This window comes from Corvus kubaryi, unplaced genomic scaffold (assembly GCF_017639235.1).
Source record: "Corvus kubaryi isolate FWS band 111438036 unplaced genomic scaffold, C.kubaryi_AGA036_p1.0 split1-131, whole genome shotgun sequence".
NCBI lineage: Eukaryota > Metazoa > Chordata > Aves > Passeriformes > Corvidae > Corvus > Corvus kubaryi.
The window spans coordinates 22936886-22962547 of record NW_024582073.1 but is presented as its reverse complement, the minus strand read 5'-3'; the positions used below and the strand labels follow the sequence as shown (position 1 = coordinate 22962547).

Below are 25662 nucleotides of genomic sequence, written 5' to 3'. Positions count from 1 at the left end.
GATGTGTTGTTAAGGGTAATGAGCAATGCACATTCTCTAGCAGGATTAGGATGGGAACAGGAATAGACTTGCCAAGCTAAGGGAAAATCCTTTTTGAAAAATGAAGGGAAAAAAATCCTTTAATGAGTTTTGATAGGAAAATTGACAAGTATTACCAAGAATCAGGAAAAGTAGCAGTTAAATGGCCAAGCTATGCAAGATGTTCACAAATCTTCAAAGATGAACTCAGCAGCGATTAATGGGAATAAAAACTTGAGCAAAAATGCTGAAGAGTACTTGAACTTGTTAGCTCACTAATGTCTGTGATCCTTGCTGATGGTGTTTGTACAAGCATAAAGTGGGCAGATGTGAGCCCAGTGATCACGGCAAGTGCTGCCCTTCTTGTAGAATCAAGGCAAGATAAGAAGCCCCAGCAAGGAGCAGGATGTGTTAGTTCTGCCCCAACATTGTACTGATGCTGTTGTTTGATGGAGCAGGGGTACAGTAAACTTTCTTCTGCCTAGAATATAATATGTGGATTCTCCTGTCCATCTCCCACAGCCTGCAGGACCTATGTAGAACTTCTGGGAAGGAAGGAAGTATGCAAGCAAAGAAAATTTATGAGGTAGCTCAGAGAAATAATGAAAAGCACTTTGAGTAGTGCTCTTATGTTTGTGCAAAGGCAAGACACAAAGACATCAAGAGGAGGAAGTAAAATGCAATGAATAATATTAGTGGACAAGAGAAATGCATTGAGACACAAGTGGTGGCTTGGAGAATTAGACTGTACAGATATGAGTAGTGCAAAGCAGCAGAAATGATTAGTGGAGTGCAGAGCAGTGCACTGTGCTTGGGGAAAGCAGCACTGCTGCCATCACCACAGTGGGCAGATGCAGAGATGGACATGTGGGTTCCAGGGACTTCCTTGCCTTGCAGGAAGCCAAGTGAAAATCGAATGACAGCAAGATTGTTGTGTGGTAAGGACAAAAAAGTGGCATACAGGGTGTTTTGGAAATCCAGCATGCTGGGAATACAGGTCATGCTGAAAATACAGCACTGCTTAACACATGTGAAAGTAGAAACCTACCTGTATTAAACTGCAGCCAAATTGTTTTAATAATACATAGCCAGACAAAACAGATACAAATAATCCACAGAACAGTGAACAAAGCATCATGAATTCACTAGTTTCTTTAGGCTGAAAGTTCCTTTAGTCACCTCCTATGTGATGCAATAGCTGTACTTGATTACCAAAAAATAAATGTGGAGGGAAGGAAGCAGCACAGGAAAACAGATACAGCCCCTGCCTTTGGAGGGCACAGAGGTGAAGGTAGCAGCAGAGAAAGGGGTTTTATGCAAGTTCTCCAGGGAACAGCAGGCCTTTCCCATGAAAAGCCTACTTGACCTGAGGCCAAAGACTTCAACAAAGAAGAGACTTCTGCTCCTGATACTACCTCTTTTTTCTCTCTTTTCTTCCCTGAAGAAATAGAAGACTGGTGAGTGATCTAAGATTAAAGGTGCAGTGTTGCAATTTTGGGGCATTATGTCAGTTGTGAGAGATCAGACTGCGAATTAGGGAAAAAAAGTCAATTCAGAGGCATTACTAGAAACCCCATTATTAGAAAACCCAGATGTAATCTTTGATAAACCCACGAATATTTGCCAAGCAAAGGAAATTCCCCAGTGCATATGAAAGCTTAAGAGACAGCAGGCAGTGCTCTGAGCATGATAAAATATTATAACCATTACAAGAGAGAGACCTGGGGTAGTATGTCCTGCAGAGCTAAAACGCTGATCCCCAAGGAGCTGCAGTGCAAGCCAAGCAGCAGCCCAGTTCTGGGGGAGAAAAAGAGGGAAAATCTGCCACACATTGTGCGGTTTTGCTGCAGGTGTATAGTGTGGGCCAGGAGAGGAGGGCTGGCATGGAGGGCTCCTTGGCAGGGGGAGCTGATGCTGCTGCAGCAGGAGATCATCAGCCTGAAAGGAAAATTGGGCTCTTGTGGAGTTGGATGCTGTGTGCAAGCCAGAGTGAAGTTAGCAATACTGAAAGGGATTCACAGTCTGGAAACAGTACATAGATGAAATTCAGGGTTAGAGCTGTACATTTATCCCTGCAGAGGGAAAATGGCAACAAGCACACATAACAAATGGGGAAAGTTACAGTTTGTAACTATGCCTGCTAGGATGTTAAAAGGCTGTGTGTCATCCTCCTGAATCCATGGGGGGAAATTGATGGCTGTGTTCAGGGTGTCTGAGGAGCACAGAGATTGCTTAGCAAGGTAACATAAAGTATCCAGAGAACTCAGTTTTTAGCTGAGTTCTGACTCTGAGAAAAGGATCAGTCTTAGCTGAACTGACCTTTTAAGGGTTAGATTACAGGTACATACTTTTTTCCGCTGTCAGCTCAGGCACTGGAATTACTGTCCAGTACTCCTTGGAGATACATACCCTGTGGATGATACTGTGTCTGATACCAGCGTCCCAGCCTTCCACTCCAGGCACTGGGACGGTCACAAAGGGAAAACAGAGACAAACGAGTCTATGGCCTAATCCAAGCTCTGCCCACCTGTTCCTATGGCTGCACCTGCTTGCTGTCAGTGATACAAACCCTAGAAACACTTAGAACCTTGCCCAGGTTTGCTTCCAGGCTGGGCTGCAGCTCTGGGAAGGCTGCTTTCACAGTCTGTCATACAGGGGAAATCTACCAGAAGCACTTAGTGATGAGGGGTGGAGAGGACAGCAGCTGCCTTTCATTGCTGTGCTGTGCTGGCTGGATTGTGTCCAGGACCTGCACCAGCTGGAGAGCAGTTTGTTAGCACTGCCTGCAGGTACCACTATCCCTACCCTTAGTTCCCCACCAGAAAATCTTCTCTGAAGCATTCATATGAGTTACTTAAATCTCTTCTGTTGCTTTTATTTAGCCTGGTTTGAGTTGCCAAGCAGCTTATTACACTTTGCACTAAACCCAGAAAAGCTGTGTAAGGTGACCCCCAGCCCATGCCCCCAGCCCTGGGATGGCAGGCACCAGCCACTGGTGAGTTTGGATTTGTGAAATGCTTTGTCAAGCCCACCATCATGTCCTGGTCACCAGTGGACTGCTTCTGCTGAGCCCAGCCATGTGGCTGTGGCTGGGATGATCTCCAGCGAGTTGCAGTGTGGTCAAGCCCAGAGCTACATCACTCTGGTGTGGGGGGAATTTTACCTCTAGCTTCAGTCAGCATTTCCAAGTCCTGTTAAACCTGAATAACCACAATCCAGGACTCTTGCTTCAAATACATTGAGCGAAAATGAGGGTTCCCAAAGCTCTAGGGAAGTAAATTTGTTTCTTCAGAATACTGCCTATGCATCAGGAATTTTTTTCCTTTAAGAGAGAAATGGATGTATGGATTACAGTTGACAGTGTTACTATCTACTCTTAATTTTTATACTTTCACACACTTACCACTGCAGATACTAAAAGACTTTTGTGAAGGGTGTATTTACGCCTCTTCACTCCCAGGACTCTCCCAGGGAGGTTTCAGTATGCAAAGTTCCCTACTTTCCTATATGCCAACAGCCAGTGACTGCCAGGTCACATATGCATTAAAAGTCACATTTGTTTTAAGTTAAACTTTGAAATCTTTAGTTAAACCAAAGTTAAACTTTGAAATCTATTTAATTACACTGGTGTAAAACTGTTTGTGGATGCTCCTCTGTGCTTTAATTGAAATCTGCTTTGCAGTGCTTTTTTCTTTTGGAAAGCTGAATCTGTTTAAGAGTATCCACATGGGTTTGCAATCGGTTTCAATAAATAGAATTAAAACCAGGTTTTGCTTAAATTGCTGCAAGTTTTAATGCAAACAGGGCCTCTGCAAAACTGAAAATCCCCTGATTGTTCTGGACTATTTCTCTCCCCTGTGAGACTGAACGTTTTCATGTGTTTTCATGAGCTCAGTGTGGAGGTTCTCCAGTATCCAACCTTTTCCTGAAACAAGCAACCTACTTTGAGTTTAGCAGCCTCTCCCCTGCCCCTGACTGGCTCTTGCGCTTCCAATCAGGCACAGAGGAAACATTTAAACACGCAGTCCCTTTGCTTAGCCTCCCTGGCTCTGCTCAGAGCAGGAACCAGCCATGCAACTCAGCCCAGGTAAGGCCACACTTCACCATCCCCATTGCAGCTATGTTACATTTAACAGGTTTTTCCCTTCTAAGTGCCCTGATTTACTCTTTACCCCACCCCCTCACTGCACAAAGAGAGGGGGAGAGTAAACCTCGCCCGTGCCCCAGGAAGGCAAAGGCATGGTGAGAGCAACTTGCACACAGCTGCAGCTTCACCTGGTACAGCTCCCAGCAGCAGCTTTCCTGGATGAGAGCTGAGAGCTGGGGTGGGAGAGGCTGGGGATGGGATATGAAAGCTGCCAAGGGCTGTTAGGCCAGCCCAGGTCCTTGTGCCACTTCTGCACAAGGCTGGTGAGGATACTTTGGGCATGTGGCAGTCCCCCTGCTCACCCCCTGGTGTAACTGCACGCCGTTTTCACCAGCACTGTGTAATGCAGCATCAGGGTTGCCACCCACAGATTAACAGATCCTTTGAAAATCCAGGAGCATATGCACCTCCTAAAAACCTCCTCTACCTTTTCCACATGCTGTTAAATTACCCTGATGCCTGAGTGTAATCTTCTGGCTGTTCCCTGTGCCCATGAATTACTCAGCATGGCATGCTGGATCCTTAGCTGCGGGACAGTTTTTCCAGTTGTTTGTTTTGAAAGCTCTTAAGAGCAATATACGATCAGCTGAGGTTTCTAATTAACTCTGAATAGCTAGTCTGCTGCCACTCAAGTATAATTCTCATTAGCATCTCAGCTAACAAGCTTCAGTGTTTGCCCTCCTAATTAGCTTCTAGTTAGAAGTCTTTCCCTATCCTAAGATGTGCTGTTGTTAATTGCAGTTCCAATTGCTTTTACAGCAAACTCCTGAGAGACTGCTAAAGCTCTGGTTTATATAGCCTGATAAAGATCAATATCTGGGATACTTACAGCTACAGGTTCTTTATTCTCCTGTAAGTGTGTGTCTTTACCACATGTTATGCAAAGAGAAGGGGGGACAGAGCCACAGCTCTTAAAATTAATGAGGAAGTATTTTGCCTTTTAAACAGGTGGTAGAACTCCAGTCTGCTTAAAGCAAATACAACTTTCACAGCTAGTGCTGCATGAATGGCTTTCTAGGGTTTTTTCCATGCAGCTGTCCATACAATGGCTAGTTTTCCATGCCCATGGATTTCTAAGGGCTCATGAGTGCCCCACAAAATGCCCTGTTGCTGCTGATCTCAAAAGCCAGTGTATTTGTCTGTTGCCCGGACACAGAGCATGTCAGGTTGGCTATTCCTTGTGGGCTGCTGGTTCACGATGGTATTTCCGTGGAATGCTCTTAGCACGGTTTAATGTATGCCTGCGAGCTGGATTAACCCCTTAGTCCCTACGGCTTGGGAGCACTTACAGCAGAGTGGTGTCAGTGGGCTCAAACAGCTGTGTCCTTGCAGACCAGGAGAACTGGGCTGAGGGGAGCAGGGTCGAGGGAGGGAGATCCCACTAGAGCAGCGTGGAGCATGCAGAGGGAAAAGGTGAGTCTTGAGTTTCACAGAGCACCTGAAGCTGTTGTGCGCTTGTTCCATGGAAGTAAATCCGTTCTGTGCCTTTTCAAATCACATATTTACTTCTCAAAGAGGGGGAAATACTGCTCAGCTTGGGGAAGATTTACTAGTGGGTTTTCACTCCAGACATGCCCAGAGCCGACCTGTTACCACTTCCTAAACTGAAACCCCCTTTTTGCTGAGCCTTCTGAAATGGGTTTAACACATCCCGTGCATCCTGCTGCTCTGTGTAGGATAAGAACAGGCCTGCACTGAAACCAAATACTGAATTTTATCATGGGGTGCCTGGATCCTTCTACCTTGGTAACTTCTTCCTTCTCTTTTTCTAAATGAAGGGTAAGGTATTGATGTTACCAAGACAAAGTTAGAAGAGAAAGGTGAGTCTTTATTTGTCTTGGTGGAATGACTGTAATCGTGTGATGCTTTATCATGCTGTAACTGCGGGTTCTAGAGGACCCTTGTACCCAAGCAGAGTCCCCCTGAAGCAACATGCAGGTGTAAGGATGTGCCCCATCAGTCCAATATAGTATCCAATTATATTTTAGAAAGAGAGAAATTCTGGTAATGAATATGCTTATGGTTCATAACACATTAATAATTTAATTTAAGTATGGCCTACTCACACTAATAGCAATAGATTTAAATAGTCATAGGTCTTTCAAATCTGCTTTACAAAAATGGGTAAGAGCTTTAGATGGACAGGAGGTAACTGGGCAAGTTGAAAGGGTGAGAGTATTTTTACACAATGTTGCATGTCTGGTGCTGTTCATATCAGGTCTAATATTCTGCTCACAAATGATTCATTAGCATTTTTTTCAGCTGTAAAAAATCAGAATTAGAATGCAGTCCTTGATGAGAAGCTGACTTTTTGGATTTGACTTCCTATATCCAATTAATGTGTTGGAAAGTGGGAGTAATGATGGTGAGCAAATCTCAGTGTTTGAAACTATTTCAGTTATATATCAAAGAGGCATATTCAAATGAGCTGCTTAACCTCTGTTATCTGCAAAACTGGATTCCAAATATGTCATTTACTGTACTGTACTTCAGTTACAGATGGCACCATAAAGTGAAGCACATGATATGATAAAACTTTTTTTAGAAGCTTTAAAGTAAAACTTGAGTTTGTAATAAAGTAATTCCTTTTTCTAATAATGTCCACTTTGTGAGGACTTTGATGCTCTTAGTTTCTGGGGGAAAACCACGAAAGACCACCAGAGCTGGGGCTGTAACAACTACTGCCCTTGCAAATTGCTGAACAGATAATGTCAAGTGTGGAGGGCATCTCATGATCTCTGTCCTCTTTAACAAGGTCTGCCCTAAGTATTTTTGTCATCAAACCAGTTTATGCAGTGCTGGCTTATTGCCAAACTTGTCACATAAAGTGGTTTTTTTTTGATGTGAGTATAAGCTAAATTGGTGTTGTGGTCTTTTTTATTAAGGCAAGCAATAAATTAAATTGTGGGATTGTCACCATTTTTCTAGGTACCATTTATGCTGACGGCACAGAAAGAGTAATGTTGAAACAACTCACAAACATACTGACTGAGTAGGTCCCTCTACCTTGACTCCATTTGGTTCAGTAAATGTTCATGAAGCTTTCTGAGTCTGAAAATGGAAAGGATCTTACAATCCTTGTTCTTTTTTTCTGATAAGGCTGTGATCCAGGCCATTTCTTACAGCAGAACAGCCTTTCTGCATAGATCGTTAGAGAGGGCATCCCCTTAATTATTTATACTACACATACCAGGTGTGCTGATTATGAAATTTCCCTTGAGGCTCCAGAAGGAAATGAAATCCTAATAAATGCATGAGACAGTGGAACAATGCTAGAATCTCCTGGATGAAAATCAGTCATCCATGTCAGTGATCCTTCTTACAGTGGTTTTTAGAAACTATTGCAGAAGCTAATCTTCTTAGGCTTGTCATCCAAACTGTCCTGGAGGTGTGAATAAACTGCCCTTCCAGAGAACTTCAGTTCTCTCGTGGGAACAAAGGAAAAAAAGGCTAGAGGAATACATTTCTTTCTTGTCTCAGGTAGGCGTGGAGGTGGCAGTGTTGATATTGAGGTTGACTGTGTTTGTAATTGCTATCATTGCACAGTGATGACTGAAACATGGTCATGAAGCTGTCTAGAAAATTCTCCATCAAAATGCTGGCTGAGAAAATATGAAGACTCTGTTTTGGAAATATGGGCTACCCTTGCCTTGGCAAGTGGAGCAATTTAATTTGGAGGAGAGACTGGTATTTGTTTGAGACACTTCTTATCCAGAGAGATCAGTGAAGTACAAGGGAAGGAAGGGCCTTTCTCTGCAGAGGGAAATGGAGAAATACCAAAGACACTCAACTGAGGATCAGAAAAGGAGAAAGACCTTGATGTGAGAGACAACAGGGAAAGCAATACAGGGGTGTGAAACAAAAAATTGTTCTATGATTCTGTGATTTAATGTAACAGGGAAAAGACAACACTGATTTTAACCCAGAGCAATGTGCAATGAGCATGACAAACCCAGTTCTCTTGTCCCTCTGCAAACAATACAGTTTTTAATAGATAGATATATGAATGATTAGATAAATATATGAATGATTCTATTAATTTTGTTGTTCAAAGGAGCAGCTAAAAGGGTAAGATACTTGCAGAGGACAGGCAGCTGGTGAGAAGACTTTATAATGTGAGCTCAAAGGAGCGTGTATCCTCTTCTATCAAGGGACTGAGGAGGACTCTGAAAAGCTGGTGTTGTACAGTAGAAGAGCAGAATGATGTTAGGAGTAAAAAGACATCTTTCAGAAAGTGGAGGTTGTGTTTGAACAGAGAAAATAGAAAAGAGCATACAGGCAAGTTAAATAAGGCAAGTTAAACAAGGCAGGTAAAATCAATTTTGAGGAGCAACTTGCTAAACTCATAGAAACAATGAGAAAACCCCTTCAAACACATGAAGGGTAGGGAGCCTGTCCATCAGCAGGCTTGATAGGCAATTGTAGTATAATAAGAACACTCAAAGTACACAGAGCTGTTACAGCAAGGCTAAATAAATCTTTGCTTTGCTGTTCATTATAAAACATCTCAGGGAGCTGTCTTTCTGGAGCATTTTGGTACCTGAAAGCATCTAAAAGTGTGTTTTAAACTGAAGTGTCAGCAGAACAGGTTTAGAACAATTGGATAAATGCGTAATACTATTGATAAAAATAGGTGGTAGCCATGGTAGCCACCCAAGAGTCCCAAATGTGGAGTTCTTAAATTAATGGTTTCCTTTGATATGAACTAAATAATTGATGTGGCAAGTGAAGGTGGCAAATGCAACTGATGTTTAGGACTGTGTACACTGGTAAATCAAGCCTGCCTTGGTCAAATATATGGAAAATAAAATGAAGACTTCTAAATATGACATATTGGGTGGATGGAAAAATGAATTTTGTAGAAGGAACCTGTCACATATCTGTGTCCTTTGAAGCTCAGCAGCCCTTGTGCAGAGGTGATTCAGCTGATAAGGCCTAGCTGGACTTCCAAGGCCCCTTACCAACAGTCATCAAATCCCCTAAACAGTCAAGAAATAAAAGGGAATGTGTTCCTGTAGTTTTGAACTGGTTATGGTTCTAATTAGTTAAAGATAACAAAATAGAGGGAGGGCATTGAGTCATCCTTTTTCCAACTGCAGGACATCACCAGGTGGCAAGAATCTCTGTTGGCTTCTCTATTGTTAAATTACCTACTAAAGCTCTAAGAAAAAAAGGAGAGTTGACAAACTCACCAGTAAGACATTTTCAAGGTAGGCTAAAGTTAAAACTGGCTGTGAATATTCTCCATTTTCTCACCTAATCTAGACTTCTGCAAAGAATGCAGAAAGGGAAAAGAACCATACATATGCATCCACAGAGATGTCACCATTCAGGAAAGTATCTTGGTGTCATTGTGAGTAGTTCTTGGAAGGTATCAGCTCAATCCTTAGGAGTGATCAGGATGATAAATAGGATGTAAAAGACTTTAAAGAAGACCTAAAATAAAACCAAAAAAAGGCTTGTGTGTAAATCCTCAATATGCCCAGGTGTTGCACAGTGGGTAACTGTCTTAAATACAGGAGAAGTAGAAATAGGACACATGAAATCTGCAAGAATGGTCATAAGCACAGGAGGGTTTCTCTGCCAAGAGATTTAAACACAGGTTGGAAAGGACCCCTGGGATCACCATGTCCAGACTCTACTCCTGCTGGCACCACGGCACACAGCTTTTTCCTGTGTTTCATGTGTTTCTCAAATGCTGCCAGAGAACTGTCTGGTCCCTGAATGCAGAAAGCTTGTTCAGCTCTGCCTACATGTCAGTAGACAGCTGCACCACCTATTGTGCATTCCCCTCGTGTTCAGCAGTGTCATTCATCCTGAAAACTGAGCTAGATTCTAAAACTATTTTTTTTGGGTCGCATCTGAATTATCTATCATATCCACTGAAAAGCTGCCCAATTTTCCCTTCCCCGTCTCTTTTATGTTTGTGAAAATCCTTTTTCATATTTATTTTGACACCAGGGAAGGGAAATTTTTGAGTTTTGGCATCTGTGGGACATATGGGGAGAGGTAAGCATGTAAAATGTCTGATGTCTCTGCTGTTTCCATAGTCCTCATTAAAGGAAGGAGGGTGCAGAGGAATTTTTTGCTTGTACTGTTCAGAGAGATGGTTATGAGATAATCAGTGGGAGAGAAGAGTTCATGGTTGTTTCTGCTGCAGAATAATTAGGCTGACAAAACCCCCCATATAGCTACAGTTAAAGGAACTGTTCCCCTTTTCTATATCAGTTTTCCTTACTTTATTTGAGATACAATTCCATACCAGTGAACCCCCATTTTTCCACAGTAAAACTCAAAGCTGTGCAACAATGAATCAGTAATAACAAACCCATTACCTCATTGTAGCCAGATACAATTTCAATTGAGGATATCTGTTTTAAGTGGGCCAAAATATTTTATATAATCTATGTAGGAAAAAAACTTCGTTCATTTTCATTGCTTGATGCATGTTATTTTCTTGCTTGTAAAGTTCTTGAAATGCATCACAAATTGGTGGAAGATGCCTTCAGTGATCTGCATAACCATTCTACATCTATACTACTACAATACACCCTGGAGACTCTTCTCTGGGAGTCAGGGGAACTGGGAAGGCTCTGGGCAGTCTCTGACTGTGAGACTGGGAATATGTCAGAAGAGAAAAGGTGAGGTACTGTCCTGGTCCATGGAAAATACATTTTCAGTTCTGGTGCTGCTTCTTGTTTGAAGCACACAGGTTTATCTTGGGTAGTGCCAGGCCCAGAAAAGGCATCCATTTGGATCAAATCAAATCATATTTAGAATTTGATGCATTTATTTCAGAGGCCAGACCAGTCTCCTGATGAACCACCCTTTCTGTCTAAGGACTCAGCTTAAATCTGACTAGAAGCTGTCTTTTTTAGCATTAGTTGGGAGTTTCTGCTTCTTAGGGCTACTGAGTGCTGCACCAACACCCAGTCTCTAGCTTATGTGGAGCACCTTTGGTGACTGACCTAGACAGAAGTGTGAACTAGAGGGGATATTTCTTTCAGATTTTGGCTATAGTTGCAACCACAGAAGTGACTGTGTCATTGATGAAGGCCTGCAGTGAACGTCCTTCTCACCAAGAATATCTGCCCAGGAGCTGGGGCTCAAGGGTTTGAAGATGTAGGCTGGCATGAAGTACAGGCTAGTGAGTGCTGTAGGAGAGCTCCACAGTGCTGTGTGGGAGTGTAGGATTTTCCTCATGTGACCTTTCCTTCCTTCTTTGTTTTGGGAGAATGATGGTGGTTGGTCTGTGAAAACAAACACTGCCAAATTGTGGGGAGTTAAATCAATGCTGAGCTCCTGTGCCAAGGGGGAAAAGTCCTGAGATGTGAAAGAGGAGGAAGGATACGGGGCAGTGAGACCTTGCTTGCCTCTGAGTAAGGGGTGGTGGTTGTACCAGCTGTGAGTTTGGGCGTCAGCCCATGCTGGAAAGCGACACAGTGGCACAAAGGCTTTTCTCATAGTGGGATTCAGAGGAAGGGGATGGTGTGCGCAGCAGGTTTTCCTGCAGTCTGGATTCTCTTTCGTTGTGGTGCAGAACACACACTGACAGATAATGCAGCAACTGCTGTGGATATCAGGGCAAGCTCTGATCTACATCTTGGTGTTCTGTGGGGGAAAAAAAAGCCTGAGCTCAGGTATCCACTGTGGGGTGTGGATCCATCCTGTGAAATGCTCGTGGGAAATCCTCCTCAACAGGCAGAGGGTACAAAAGCATAAACCTGACCCTGATTTAGGGCTGGTAAGACTGCACTCTGTATTGTCATATGGTATAATTAATTTTTGAATATTTAATTATAATGTGATAGTGCAGGGAGGATTGACTGGCATTGCTCTCCAAAAGACAAAAGCAATATTAAACTTTCTAATGCTCCCACACCACTGCAAATACTGAAAAAACAGCTGTAGCAGGTCAGTGGAGACACAACTGTGTGGTATTTCTTCTGTAGCCATCAGGTGCTTGGCTGGAAGGACCATAAGCTGTGTTTGTGTCCGTACATTCAGACTTAGGAAAATGCAAGATTCTCTCTTCCTTTTCCTTAGAAAAAAAAAAGAAGGAACTCCAAGGAATTTAATCTCTGTGCAACTGTGTACTTTTTCCTAACACAAGACTCCCTAACACTTTGTGATGCTCTAGATCCAGGATATCAAATTCCAGCAGCAGGTGTGTTCAGAGCTGCGGGGGTCCGGTGAGGAGGTTGTGTTCCTTGGCAGAGATTTTTTAATTATCACCTTGCTAAGGTGAGTGGGAAATTCTGTCTAAAAATCATCAGCGTGGAATGACAGTGAATTTTACCTCTCCCTTTCTTATTCTGTGGGAGGAAGTTTAGGGCACTTGGTGTTCACTTTTAATGCTGCTGGATAAACTAATGACTGTGTCACCGAGATGAGTCTGAAATCTAAATCAAAGTCTTGTGTAAGATTTTATTTCTGAATGGGCCTGAAACAAATTCTGGAGGTCCTGCACACATCTCCCTACAAAATTATCTTGCTAAATATCTAAAATGAATTGTAAATATTTCCATTTATTCCGCCTATTCATCTATTCCTATTTAGAGGGATACCTCCTCTGTTTTGTCAAAAAGTGCCACTTCTGTACCTCGTACCTCCTATTTTTATGGTTAGTCTGTTTCTGTGAGATTAAAATGTATTTATTTTCTCAAAATACTTTTTTGCAACTTCCAAATAGTGCTGCCTGCCCTTTTCTTCTTTCAAATGCATATTTCAAGAATTGGAAGAAACAATGAATTTGAAGAAAATCAGGCTCATGGTATTTAAAAACACATGTGTAGACTTGCTCTTTAATTAAAACCTTTTCCCTAACAATAAAATGTAGCTAGCTCATACTTTATTCTGTTGGGTTGTGATAAAAACACATTGGCTAACAGCTACTCTAAAAATTCCTTTAGGAAACGCCTTTAGTTAAACTTTTGCAGCTAAGCATCTTTTGAGGATGAAGAAGGTGAAGGAAGCTAACTAGGCACGCAATCACTGGGAAAACCATAGAAAATTTCTATAGCCTATTGTACTCCAGAGAGTTTTATGATCTGCTTAGCAGTCAAGGAGCCCAGACTCTTTTTAACCTCAGCTTAAACAAATGCTTAAAAATTCAAGGTAAAAGCACATTGGTGGTAATAATAGAGATTTTAGTTTGACATTTTAACCCTAAAGTAAGGTTAGGACTTCACATGGTGGGAACAGATGTGTATCTGGTGATTTCAAGAGGAGTTATTTGCAAGATACAGTTTCCTCTGCAGTCCTTTCCTTGGTATCTGCTCAGACTCCTGGAGACCCTTTTCCCACCTGTATCCCCATGGCAGCTCTCACGCTGCATCCCTCAAGCTGCTCCCACACTCTGCAAGCTCCAAACCTGGCCAGGTGAGTCAAACCTGCCCCTGTTGCTGAGGTCTCAGCTCACAGCCTTGCACTTGCTGCTTAAGATACAAATGATTGGTGTGGTGGTTTTCATATAATAACTTAATGGTTTTAATACTCATCTCAGAAGTGGTCGAACTTGGGTTTGGGTCCTCCTTCTCCCAAGGGATATTCAAATCTGCTTGTCCCTTCCCAGGCTGTAGGCAACCTCTCAGCCCTTCCTATTGAAGTTGTGCCACGGTGCAGAGAAGGATTCGCAGACCCGGAGAGGAGAAGCAAGTGGGGGCCTGACTGCTGCCTACCTAAAGGGAGGTGGGGAGCAGGTACCTGGCGGCATTCCCAAGGCTGCTCACTATATAATTTGCATTAGAACATCTCTGGATAAAAATCAAAACCAGCCCTGGAGGCAGAGTCCAAGCCCAGGGCCTCTATCCACAGGGAGAAGTTGCAACCACCTTGGCCTGGTAGCAGGTGCTATTTTGGTGCCACCCCAGCCACACCCTCTTCCTCCAGCCAAGTCTTTAAATGGAACTCAGGGTGGCTGCTCCCTCACACCGGCATCAGAGCCAGCTGAGGAGTGCTGGTTGTGCCCACGACTCCCCAGTCCCCAGGGGGCTTCAGAGGCATCAGTGCTGAGAGGTTCAGCTTGGCCACAATGTTTGGATCTCAACATGGAGGAAAGAAAACCTGAGGTACCCCAAAACCTTCTTTTGGTGAAAAAGTGGGCTCCTGTGGACTGTTAGGTTGGAGGAGGGGAGAAGTTATGGCTCATTTAGCTCCGCATTTTAGACTTGGAATTTCCTTTTGTGATGCCCTTCAGATCCCTGTGTGGCTTTGAGAACCTTGCCTGAAGTGAATGGAGGACATTTCATTGTGAGATGTCACTGAAGGACATGCAAGGTTAACTTCAGCTCTGGAGTGTCCAATTCTCTTTTGAAAATTATTTCAGTTTCACAGTCATTTACTGGCTTTAGAAATTTTTCCCCTTTGCTTGTCTCTGCCTTCTTGTGTAAAATAGAGATACACTACCTTCAGCACCCACCATATGTTAAAGAAAGATTTGTGATCCTCTGAAGGACAGCAGGCTGAGCACTGAGTGTTAAGTTGCTAATGGAAAAATTGGGCAGATGAGAAAATTTGGGAAAAATTATACTTGCTGGTGCCCTGGGTGAGATTGGAATGTCTTTTAAAGAGATACCTTTTGCTGGCAGTGGTAAGATGTGCAGATAAGAATGTCTGTCATATTCTTTAGGCTTAAAGTGAGCAGCTTTCAGCACGCAGGAATGAGGTTGTTGAAGGCTTATGGGCCGATTCAGGTTATTTATGCTGGACTGTATAGCATGGGGAAGGCATTTGTTGGTGCAGTCCGAAAGGCTAGAGTTTGACAACTAAACCAAACCCACCTCGCTAGACCTTCTCAAGATACCCCTGGCAGAGCCTGGGCGACCTTCCTCCTGGGTTGGTACGAAATGTGTCCTCATTCCCCTCCCCACATGGTGCCTTGTCCTGCCAAACTCTCTCTCCCCAGATGCGAAGTTCAGCTCTGGGTCGGTGATCTGCTGTGAGGAGGCCTGCACTGACTTTAAAGCTCATGGAGGATCTTCTGTTCCTAGGACAGCAGGTACTGAAGCTTTTCTTCCACACCATAAAACTCTGATAAAAGTGTGGGTTTGTGCGTTGAGCCTGTGCTTTCCTTCTGCTCCTCTGAAAAGCTGGGAAGGGAATGGAGCCTAGTGGTTCAGGGCTGCAACTTCTGAGTGTGTAGAAGGTGCTGCATTGTCTTCTCTTCAGCCAGAGGAGGTCAAGTTGGTCACTGTTTCAGTCCCCTGTAGGGAGTCACTTCACAGGTTGGTACCTTCTGGGCAGAGGAGCCCCCGACGTGACACCTGCTCTCTGTGGTGATCGCTGACCTGTGTTTTCAGAGGGTTTAAGTGGTCGGTGCTTTATCCTTGAACCATTTGATTCCTTCTGATGCACTGGCTCTGAGGGTGCTCTGTGGATGGACCATTTCAGAGCTTTTAGCCAGTAGGCTGAAGGGGTGTATTTTAAAATGTGTTGACTTTTAATATTTTTTTTCATGGTTTTAAGAGTTCAGCAACTTTTTGTGCCTCATGGGGGACATGCCTTCTTGCAGCTCCATATTGGACTTAACCATTTCCCCAACCTTTTACCTGCAGAATTCCCTAATGAGAATACTGGTTTAAAGACAGGCAAAGTAATTTCTGGTTTTTGGTGATTCTTATGTAACACTACAGAGCACTGGAAAGAAATTGTGGCATCCAAGCATGGTTTTTGATTTTTAGAAGTCTTGGTTTTGCCTGAGATGGTGCTGTCTGTAAGGACATGCAATGCATTTCTGAATTTTTGGAGGGAAAATTCAATGCTCTTCCACTTTCTGAGGTTTAATGTGCATGTAGAGATTTCCCTGGGCGCTACAGTGAGGCTACGGCCCAGTCTTCCTTCAGCTGTTCTTTCTTCTCCTCTTCCAAGACTTACGTTGGAATAGTTACTTTTAGAAAGTAACCAGGTAAAATAATGTGCATGTGTATATATATGAAAATATAAAAACGGTGTGTATTTATATGTGTGTGTGTATAAATAAATAGCAATACAGATGTTGGCTCTCTGTCAAGTGTAAATGAGAACCTTATTCACAAGATTTGCTTACAGTTTTACTGTGGTTTCATACTGAATTGAGCAATTGGGAATGAAAGAGAGTTGATTTTTTTTTTTTACCATTTCTGAGTGTACTGCAATCATATTATGTTGATAATCTGAACCAAAGCTGATCTTGCTTTCCCATATTGTAGCACATTGAAAGTATTGAGAGCCATCTAAATTATCTTAAAAGTGAGAGTGATTCCAGAAACTTGACTGATAACTCACACTGCCTGTAGTATTTTAAATGCTTAGATGGGAACTTGTATGTGATGCCTGCCTTAAGGAGTTCTCATTTGTAAAATAAAAACAACACAGGGAGGCAGAGTAGAATATAGCACAATAATGTTTCTAAAACATTTACCGAAATGAGATTTAGAAAAGACTCTCAAAATAATCCTGATAGTTGTGGTTACCAATATTCAGGGTTCTCTTCTGCTTTTACAGTAGAAGAGGCTTGAAAATGTGCATTTCTTTCAAACCAAACACTAGTAAGTGTAAGTTGGATCCTGCTTTTGGGACCATGAATTTTATTACTAAGTGAAGCATCTGGTTCTGCCATTCCAGTGGGTGTTTTCTGTTGCTTCAAAACAAGAAAAGCTTTTTGGACCTTTCTTTCAGCTTTCATCTCTGGTTAAATGACTCCTTTAACCCTGCAAGGCACTGCAGAAAAAGTACATTAATTTTTTCATCTGGGGGTCTGCCATGCCCCAGTGGTTATGGCTTTTACCCCGAGGCTGGAGGAAGCCTGCATGTCAATTGCTGTTATCTGATAGCTGTGTACAATACCCAGAGAGGTGCTGGGCGGATCAGAGGTCAGGGATGAAGCTACAGATCGGTCGATGAAAGAATTTGGCTATTGTGGAAGCAGGTTAAAGCAGGGATCAACACAAGTTACAGTGGCTGGTAACTGGTGGCTGCTTGTGGTATTCTCCAGATTTCAGGAGGCAGAGAAGATCAGAGAATTCCAAGGGAATATTTAGTGTGACATCAAGCAGCTCTTGTCAGACTTGCTCCTTTGCTTTCAGGAAGGCAGGATGGTATTTTGGAAAACACTTATCACCATTTTGCTCGGCTGGTTTTTACAGCCAGAAGGAATGGAAAAAGGTTTGTCTTGTCTCATTTACAGAGCATGTCTGAAGTCCTTGTTTCTCACATGTGTGTTGGGTTGTCCAGTCACTCCAGCTTGTGTGTTCAGTGGTCTTGCCAGATCAGCACTTCACTGAAGTTCTCCTTAATGGATTCGCAAAAAGTGATAAAACACTCCAGAAGAGGCCTCAAGGAATGATTAGTTTAATCTTCAATTAGCTCCTGCTGAGACATGATGAGAAATCATTTGACAGAGTAGGCATGAGTTTTAATATAATCTGTCCAGTTATCATGAAGTGCAGTGTGCAGAGAGGAAAGAGGGTGCAAATGGAGAACACAATGACATGAGCATTGAATGTTTTAAGACTGCTGCCTGTGATGCATTTTTGGTCTGCTTGAGTGGCTTCAGCCACTGGGATATTGTGACAGGGCATTAAAGTCAGCATGGGGAATATTTTCATCTGTATGGCTGGTGACAAGAGGCACTTGTACTTTTTCTGCCCTTGCTTGGCATGGTTTGTGAATCAGGCTGTAGAGCTCTTTTAAAACCACAGCAGAACAGGAGCTAAAGCCAGTCCAAGTAGTTTTTAGAATAAGGGGAGTGAGGCCGAGGGAGAAGAGGGCTGACTTTTAAGTCCTTTGGAGTTGGCCAATTGCCTCTAATAGCAGTTGCACAAGAGTGCCTCCCCTGAGAACCACACCGTGTCCTTCTGTTTGCACAGAAAATGGAAAATACTGGCCACTAAAAGAGAATGAGACACTGTGCTGTGAACTGGTTTGGCTTTCTGTAAACTGTTTAGTCTTCCTTCTCTGCAGTCAGATGGTGGTGCCTTGTTTCTTTGTTTAGGTCCCTTGTCCTACAGTCATTAAAGCTGTATTTTATAATTAAAGAATCCCAACCTTTTGAGCAATTGAAGATTTGCTAAGAACACGGGGATCCTTCTGGCTATGTAGAAATCTATCAACTGAATGTTCAGGGATGAAACAAATAAGAATTCCCTGGTGCCATTCACATCTGCCACGGACTCCCTTGAGACAGCTTGTCGGTACTTGCATCTTCATGCTGCATGTCTCCTGCATCTGTGTGGTTTTAGGTTCCATACACTTCAGGTCTGCACTTCCCCCTCAAACATCTTGGTTAGGTTTCTTATTTAAGCTGCATCTGCCTGGTCCTCTGTGCAGTTGGGCTAGAAATAGGTTCAGCTCTCCAGTACTGAAAATCTGGTCCGTAGCTCCTCTGTTTAGTTACTCTTCAGGATAATCTTTGCTGACCTACTGGAGGCAGCTTTTCTGCCAAAAAGAAGTCATTTGAGTGCTTCTAATCTGCCACAGGTGAACTGAGGCCAGTTAATCCATAATTTAAATTAATCTTGTTGATTGCACTTGCATGATTGACTCAGCTGAGAAATGGATGGTGGCAGGTACTCTGCCACTCCTTTTGGTGTAGTCTTAGCTTTGCTTGCATCCAAATCTGCATCAGGGGAAGTCCAGATTGGACATTAGAAAGGGATTCTTCACTGAGAGGGTGCTCAGTCACTGAACAAGCTCCTGGGGAAGTGGTCATGGCACTAGACCTGGCTGAGTTCAAGGAGTGTCTGGACAATGCTCTTGGTTATACGGTTCTGTTTTTGGTAGTCCTGTGAGTAGCAGGGAGTTGAAGAACCTGATGGGTCCTTTCCCACTTGAGGTATTCTATGATTCTATGAATAACCACATTGCAGTGGGTATTTATAGCCAAGCAAATGATGCTGTTTCCCCCTCACAGACCTACACTTGGGGCACATCCTCTGGGCTACAACACTGAATGCCACCTTGAATGAAAAGCACCAGGCAGGATTTGAAAACCACTGGTGGTACTGGACAGCTGGCCTTGGACCTGGAGAAGTTTGTATCCAAATGTGGTTTGTGGATGTGTATTAGTTCAGGGGAAGTTATGAAAGAAAGGAGGCAGACAGGCTTCCTGAGGCTGGCCAGAATGCTCCTGTGCCAGCTTGGAAATGTGTCCTTGGTCTGTGGGCTCATGGGTTTGCTGGCAGCACTGCACTGCAGCCAAGAGAGGAAGCGAGGACACGCTCCTGGGTTTAGTTTTGACCAGAACAATGGAAGATAATGGCTGGATCAAAGTAGCATGCTAAGGCTGGAATATAAACTGAACCCTGGTGGGTGGAGAGTGTTTGGAGCAGAGTAGTGTGTGATAAACAGCAGAGAGCCAGTGGGAGGGGAAAACAGCTGGAAGAAACCGAGGAATTGATGATGAACAGCAATTTATGATGAAGGCAGTGAGGGGAGATGTTGGGTCCTGAGGCAGAAGGCTGGCTGGAGGGGCACACTTGGATGTGAGAGGGGTAGATGACCCCTCCTGGCTGTCCCTGGGATGACGAGGGAACAAGACTGTATCCTTTAACCAAGAGGGATCACAGGACCCCAAATACTGCAACCCACTGTGTTAAAAGGGGCAATGTTACACATGCACATTGCAATAAACCTTTCTACGTTGAGATGGGTCATCCTCCTGCCTGTCACAAAACTTCAGAGCTGATGCTTAAGTTCCCAATCCTGTCTTTGTCTTGGAGATGCTACCCAGTGTTGTGGTACCTGAAGAATTTGTGTGGATCATCTGCACAAATGTAGAAGTCATCCTTTTGGGGGAAGGATTTACAAACACAGACCACACAGGACTTCACGGGCCCTATCAGTAGCTCTCAGGGGAACTTTAACTCCCCTGAAACACTTTGAGCATGGCATTGGGAATAAAGTGTAGTACAGTCCCCTGGAAGATGTATATGCTTCCAGTGTAAGGACATGGATGCTGTGGGAGGGGTGATGCTGCTGTCAGCCCATCCCAGAAATGGCATCTGCCTCTTTTGTGGTCTCAAATTCCATTACCAACCACTTAAGTAGATAAGCTCATTTGCTATCACAGCATGAGGGTGCTGGTGAATTTGGTTTTACTTACCTTTTTGGCAGCTCTCAGATGAGGCAGGCTTTTAAGAATACTTTTAAGAGTACTGTCTGAACTTTATAGGTTGCAACACTTCTCTTGAATTTCCATTCCTGAGGCTGCCTCGCAGTAATACCCAAAACACCATTTACATTTTAGTATTTAAATCTTTTATGAACTGATATGAAAATCTCCAGTGCCCTAAATATTTTATCTGAAATACTTTTTTTTTAAATCTTTAAATTTTCCTCTGAGGGGCAAAAGAGCTGAGTGAACCCTTGTGAGGGGAAAGGGCTGCAGCTGGGGGTAGGCTGGGGTCCCCAAGCAGAAGTGCAAGATAGAGAAGCTCCAGTCTTTCTCCACTTGGCAAAGTGGAGAAAGATGGCAAAATCCATCTTTGGATTTTAATGCTTTTTATTTTGAGAACCTGTGTGTGATTGAACTGCAGAACAGCAGGAGTTAATCCCACCACTGTCCCCCACGGAGATGAGCCGGTGTGAGGGGTTCCCCGGGAGTTGCTGGGCGCACCTGGAGCGCGGCTGAGGGCAGGGATGACTGGGGCTGGTCCGGCCTTCCCACGTCTATTGCCAGCCTTGGCAGGGACCCAGGGAGAGACAGTGTGGGGATGCAAACAGCTGGGAGGTGGATGCAGCCGGCTGCCAAGCCAGTAGCAGGCTCTGAGCAGCGAGGCCGGGCTTCTGGCAGCGAATTGCCAGCAACTTGCGCTGCAGTTCCTCTGAGGTTGCTGGAAAAGGGCCCACACCGCTCTTCTTTCTGGAAGAACAGCGAGCTTGAAGCCACTTATTCAACGCAGCTCTAATGCCTGCTACCACAACGCTGCGCAAATCTGCTGAGCTGGAGCCCCGCGCCAGCGCCGCGCTCCCTGCGCTTGGCTCCCTCTCTGCTCGAGCCTGGGGGATGGCTCCTCGCTAAGGATCGATGAATCAATAACCTCCTCCTGGCATTTACTTGAATACCACTGCTGCTCTCGCTGCAGTTAGCAAGGGGTGACACCAGCAGCATTAATTCTTGCTGGGGCACAAACGATGCTGTGTGCAGCAGCAGCAGCAGCCGATCAAAGCAGCTGCCGTCATCTATTTTTTGGTGACATGGCTTTTCCTTCCTGCCCTGCTGAGTCACGGGAATGTCACTCAGCACAAGGCACAGGGCAGACTTGTGCACACCAGGGATTATTTTTCTTCTTTTGTGATACATCTCAAATCTAAACTGGATTAACTCATGGTTTATGTCTAAAGCGAAGTGTTTAGAACAGGTTCTCAGAGGAATTTGCTTCTGGAAGAGCAATATTTGCATAGCATCGTAGCAGCAGTTTTTAATGAATTAGACACTTTTCAGCATGTAACTTGCTCAAATGTGCTAAAAACCAAACAAGAGCAGGAGGACTTACTGACTAACCCCAGTAAGTAAGCAGGGCCAAAATAATTTCTTTCAAGTGGAATTTGGGAAACCATTCACTGGGAACAGAGTGATTTTCATTTTAATATGATTTGTTGCTTGCCTGCCAGAAAAGGAGTATGTCTGATACTACGTACTGCAGAGTTGTTCCATATGCTAAGGACTTGCAAATTATTTCTTAAGAGTAAGGAAATCTAGGAAATTCTCTATTTGTTATAAATTGAACTGTGAGTATGACGCACGCAGAACTGAAGTGCTTTGTTTTCAATATGATATAACTAAATTTTTAATAGTATGGCCAGTCTCTTCCTGTATGCTTGAAAATTTAGGAACATGTGTGACTCAAAGTCCATCTAGTTTGGCATCCTGCCTGCATAATATTCTAAGTGCCAGACGTTTGGGCAGTGATTATTTGTACCTTCTGGACATAAGGGATTTTTTTCCCCCCTCCAATATGCTAAACTAGGGTCTGTAGCATGAATGTCTGTGTTTCTGCTAAACTTAAAAAAAAATCAAGTAATTAAAAAAAAACCCTCAGTATTTTAATTTTAATCTAATTACTATCAACATACCAGCCTGTACCTGGTTTCTCCAAACAGTGAATTCTCTGGGTTCCCTGCAGTTCATGAGCTCCTTCTTCTAAAGCCCCACGTAATTCCAGTTCTCCCCCTTGCCTGCTAATGCTTCCTGATCTGACCACAAAAACTGCTGAAGCCTCATTTCCCAGCTTGTCTGCATTCACCTCGCTGTCTCTCGCCATCCTCTCTCCAACTGAATGTCGGTGCAAAGCTGGCTTCCATGGTTACTACTAAAATAGGCAAAGGAGATATTTTTGGTCAGAATCTGCCAGTTCAGCAAGATCAAAATGCTTTTGGGAAATGTTCTGAATACAGTGAAATTTAAGTGGGATGTTTCTTGCAAAATGAAATAAAAAACCTCTCCACCTTTCTCCAGCTCACCTGCACCTTCCCAGAATACAGTCCTCCTGGGCTGCCCAGTGCCCTGCTCCACCATCAGGGAGACCTTTCACTCAGACAGCCCTGTAGCACGGCTTTTGTATGGAAACCTTTGTTTTTCTTGGTTTTGTTCTAAGTGTTGTCATATCAAAATCTTCTCTGCCCCACATCAGCCAGGATGGCTTCCCTTCAGCCAGCCTCCACCACAGCACCCATTTCTGTTGTCAGACTTCTGTGCAGGTGATATTATTTTAGGTGTACATAAAAGCTATCCAACCATGCAATGTCCTTTGCTCAGTGATGTGTTGCTGTCACTTGTCCCTTCTGGTCTCTCATGTGTTTCCCTTGTGGCATGTCCCAGTTAAGTTGCAGGCCCTCTGAGGAAAGGGACTGCCCTTTTTTTATGTATCTCAAGACACCTACTGTTTTTCCTCAGCCTGAATAATTTTTTTTTGTTGTTGTTCTGTATTTGTAATAGACCCTCCTGCAGTTTGGATAGCTTTGGGCTTCCTTTGCAAATGCTGCTGTGTTGTTAAAATTCCCTCACAGGCAGTAGGAAGGCACGAGCTGTGTCTGTGTGCAGCTCTACAACACTGACCTGATGGCTCTGTGTTCACAGCCTTATGGTTTTCTCTCGCTTCTGAGCCTTTACAAACCCCCATGACTCCACCACCCAAGGAGACTGGCAGACTGAACAGTGCATGGACCTTAGTGGAGTTCCTAAGTCAGGCACCACTGCCTGCAAGGTGTTTCCCTACTTCTGGGTGAGCTCCTCGTTCCCAGCACTCTCCTGAGCACAGCAGATTCATTGTTGGTTTAATGGAGGAGAAAAAAGGCAGCTTCTCCTCCTGATCACCTGTCCCAGCCTGTCTTCTCTGGCCAAGCTTTTCAGCAGTAGTGGAAGAATATTTCCTCTCTCATAGAGTATTTCACAGAGTATTTCTTCTCTCATAGAGGATTCTGAGTTGGAAGGGATCCACAAGGATGCACCCTAGGACATGGATGTGCCTCCTGGCTCCAGGGCACTGCTGACTCATATGCAACTTGCTGTTGACCAGGACTCCCAGGTCCTTTTCCACAGTTGCTGCTCTCCAGTATCTCAGGGACAGTGTCTCTCCAGTGTACAGGGGACCTGCATTGCATTTAACCATCTTTGCAAATTGCAGTAGGCAGCTATCAGAGATACTAAACACATAATTTTCAGTAAGGCTTTAGAAAGTGGGCCTTTTAGCTCAGTGGATGGCAAAATGTGGGGCAGGAGACAGCCTTGCAACACACGCAGCCTTTCTGAACTTACAACATATTATCCCACTGTCATGCAAACTCCAAATGTGTTGTTTCTAGACAAACTCATACATAGTATTGTACCTTTTAAAGCACAGTTATCAAGGTGTGTCTGCACTGAAATCCCCAGAGAATGAACACATGCTCTGCAGTCACGATCCAGTTTCAAGATTTGTTATTACCCCCATGTGTTAAGCTCCTGGTGGGCCAGACCAGAGGATTGCAAGACCAGCCTGTTCTTTGGATGATCTCGCTTTTAACAGCTTGCCCCGAACAGAAAGTGTGAAAGCAGCTTTTTTTGTTGGTGGGGTTTTGTGTGTTTTTTTAGTTTTATGTAATCAAGACATTACAAAATAGTCTACTGAGGTACCCACATGTTGTTGAGTTGGACCTGTGTCTTCGAGGGGTGATGCTCCTTCAGCAGGAAACTTCTCCTCCCGGTCTCACTGCTCCAAATTTGTGCCTAAAAGGGTGTTTTCTCCAGTTGGTAGCAAGACTCTCCTGAACCAAAGTTAATGTTCTTCCATTTCAAAAAATCCCAATAGGTAGCGACCTGTGTGTCAGCATCTCTGTAGACAGCTCCCATGTAGATTTCAGACACAGAAATACATTTAGGGGAAGTTGCAGAAATTTCTTGTGTCCTAGTGGAATAAACTCTGCTTTGCCCAGAAGTTTCTGCCTGACTTCTACCACACTCCCCAGCAGCAGGATCGGACATGCTCCTCTGTAATCACGATGTAGTGGCTCACAGTTTGTGGGCTGGGCTCTGGTGCTTGAGTGACTGAAGCCGTTTTTCCCTGCAGGCACAGGGGAAAACACCATTCCCTAAAACTTGGCTAAAGGGACTTTTATTTGGCATGCATTAGCCCACTCTTGCAAAGCTGAAGGCTGTATACACAGTTAGTTAGCACAGATCACCGGAGGTAGAGTCAACAGATATGTAAGGATTAATGGAGTTGTCTGAACTCTGTGATAGCAGCATTTATAGGGAAACTTCATTAGATCACATCTGCAAATTATAAACCCTTCTACCCTGTTTGAGGTTTGTTATCTTTAGAGATCACCATGAAAGGTGGAACAGCTGTGAGAGCTATTATTCAAGCTGATATATAATGACTGCAAAAAAGGTAGGGTGTTTAGACAGATGATACGAAGAACAGATTTGCAAGAGGATCATTAAATTCATGTTCCTCTGAGCTGGTGTGCAGTGAGAGGAAAGGCATGAGTGAGATTCTCAAGCATTGCCTATCAGAGGAGGGACTGGGGTGAGCAGGAGAGTGGAGGAGAACAACTTTCTCCTACAGAGGGAAGTCATGTACAAAGGTGTACTCAGTAGCTCTGTTATATATATCAGTGTTTTCCAAGACCTTATTTTATATCCTTATATCCTTATTTTATTGATGAGAACAGCTGCAGCTTCAGTTGCTTTTGGGTTGCTCAGTGCCAGGTTGGTTCTCAGTCTGGAGGAGGCTTCTGCTGGAGGACTCTGCCATCAGGAGTTGGAGGGGAGTGCAGGAGGGGTATCAGTGCCTTCAGTCTGGCAGAGCTGCAGCTTGTCATGTCAGCAGTTATTCTGGGTTTGGTGACCAGCCAGTCTTCGAGGTAGATGACAAATCTTGACTGGTATCTAACTTGAGAGGGGCAAGAAGCAGCTGAATGCTAACAGAGCTTCTCCTCCCAGTGCCCTGCCTGGGCACCGACTGCTATTGCTGCCACAGAGCTGCTCTTCCCCTAAAAGGTTTGCTGGTCCTGGTCTTAGCTGTTTGTCCCAACTC

The 25662-nt window shown here is 43.9% G+C and overlaps 1 protein-coding gene across 3 annotated transcripts in view; it reads left to right on the top strand.

The window, feature by feature from the left end:
• The first annotated feature begins 4046 nt into the window (after positions 1–4046).
• MSANTD1 (Myb/SANT DNA binding domain containing 1) overlaps positions 4047–25662 on the top strand; it is a 44947-nt gene continuing 23331 nt past the window's right edge. Inside the window, exons 1-2 of one of the 3 annotated variants that reach the window (XM_042053777.1) lie at positions 14086–14235; positions 15072–15164. Coding sequence is in view for 1 of the 3 variants with exons in the window: in XM_042053776.1 (XP_041909710.1) it covers positions 4090–4105 (16 nt within the window). In the remaining 2 variants the exon portion in view is untranslated. Of the gene's footprint in view, positions 4106–14084; positions 14236–15071; positions 15165–25662 lie in introns of those variants that run through there. The other 2 variants (XM_042053776.1, XM_042053780.1) reach the window with 2 other exon arrangements.